Source organism: Cariama cristata, unplaced genomic scaffold, assembly GCF_000690535.1.
Source record: "Cariama cristata isolate BGI_N322 unplaced genomic scaffold, ASM69053v1 scaffold8658, whole genome shotgun sequence".
Lineage (NCBI taxonomy): Eukaryota > Metazoa > Chordata > Aves > Cariamiformes > Cariamidae > Cariama > Cariama cristata.
In genome coordinates this window covers 19,571-21,175 of record NW_009631603.1, presented here as the reverse complement: position 1 = coordinate 21,175, position 1,605 = coordinate 19,571, and the positions used below count along the sequence as shown (strand labels likewise).

At 45.7% G+C, this 1,605-nt stretch overlaps 1 protein-coding gene across 1 annotated transcript in view; it reads left to right on the top strand.

Annotated features, from left to right (window-relative positions):
- Window positions 1-219: 219 nt before the first annotated feature.
- Window positions 220-1,605, top strand: part of ZDHHC12 (zinc finger, DHHC-type containing 12) — a gene marked incomplete at its 5' end in the record, with an annotated part of 3,771 nt that continues 2,385 nt past the window's right edge. Inside the window, 3 exon segments of the mRNA XM_009706019.1 lie at window positions 220-240; window positions 242-391; window positions 1,349-1,435. Of these exon segments, the coding sequence (XP_009704321.1) occupies window positions 220-240; window positions 242-391; window positions 1,349-1,435 (258 nt within the window).

Genomic DNA, 1,605 nt, shown 5'->3' with positions numbered 1-1,605 from the left:
GCACACCGGTGCTCTCCGCCCTGCCTCCGGCTCTGGGCCCTGCGGGGGTGCCCTGAAGGCAGAGGGGGGCTGTGGGGCGCTCGGGAGCCCCTTCCATTGCCTGCTGCTCCCCTGCTCGCTCCGCGCCCTCTCGCCGCCTGATTTCTCCCCGTCCTTCCCCCTGTAGGTGCGGGACTCCGTTGTTAAGGCCAGAGAGGAAAATCCTAAACGCTTCACAAGGAACTACTACTCTTTTTTTGGGGGGTACCTTTCAGATCTGCAAAAGCAAGAGGAGCGCGGAGAGCTGCTGCAGCCACTGGTCTTCATCTTACTGGTTTTGTGCTCGGTGCTGCTGTACTTCACCGTGTCCCTCATGGATCCGGGTTTTGTTAAGTCTGAAGAGGAGGTGAAGGTATATCACTTCATGAATGGAAGAAGGTGGTGAGGCTATAAAATCCATAGGCTTTTTTTCCTTTTTCCCACTCTGCTAGTTAAGAGCAATCTGAAACGGTTTCTGTTGCACTTGACATAAAGGAAACATACACAGACCATTGGAGATGAGGCCAGACAGTCTCTGATTCATAGTCTGTAACAGCAGTAGAGTTCACAGACTTTAAGCGTGTCTTTTACACCACAGTCCCATTTTAAGTGTACTGTGCCATTTGAGTGTAAGGTCCGCTCTTGCATCAGAGGCTGCCGTACCCTATGGAATGTATACGTGACCTGTTTTATGCTAACCACCGCTAAGTGGTACAAGTGCAAAAAAACCTGAATTGAATAGCAAGCTTGGAAGAAAGTGCTCTCTGCAGCTCTATTTATTGAACTGTTTATAGATTCGTTACCCTCTCAGAGGACATGTACACAAACAAGTTACAGTGAAATAAATGGAGATGCAAAGTTTCAGTGGCTGAGAGATAGTCTGCTCCAGGTTCACTGCCTTACAGATTGTGTAGGACAAAAGCATTATCAATTTTAAGCATCCGTCATTAATGTAAATGTTGGCTGTGTTATGAATAAGTAGCATTGCTTATACTAAAAAGACATCATTATTGTGTTTGGAAGTGAAGTCTAACCTTGTTTATTTTTGTCCCAAAGCATAGCGTTGGGATCACTGTGGTATCTTGTCCACAATTATTTCTGTCTCTGTGCAAATGTTCTTTTGATGGTTGCAGTAGTCTGTTCTCTCTCGCTGTACCTTAACTGTCTGCAGCTTCTGTAGGAATTCTAAGGAGTTATTTTGTTTAACCTTCCTAATGAGAGATAACCAGCACTGTGTAACTGGTAAATAAAAGGAGCCAGACAGCTCAGTCAGGCCAAGACAGCGGCATACAAAACCTCCTTAGTCACTCTCTTTCTCTTTTTTTTGTAGGCAGACAAGAGTGAAGAACAAAGCATGGTGATACCCCAAGTTCCAAGTAATATTAAGATGCGGCGTTGTGGTTACTGCATGGTGAAGGTAGGTGTTCATAACATGTTAGAAGAGAATGGGATGCGCTATTTGCAAGCTTACATTTTTTGGCAACATCTTTGTTCAGCTGCTGTTGCTGGTGTTCTGCTCTGTCATTGCTGTTCACTGCTCAGTGGTTTGGAGGCATGGCAGATCTGATTAATTCTGTCACAGGGGCA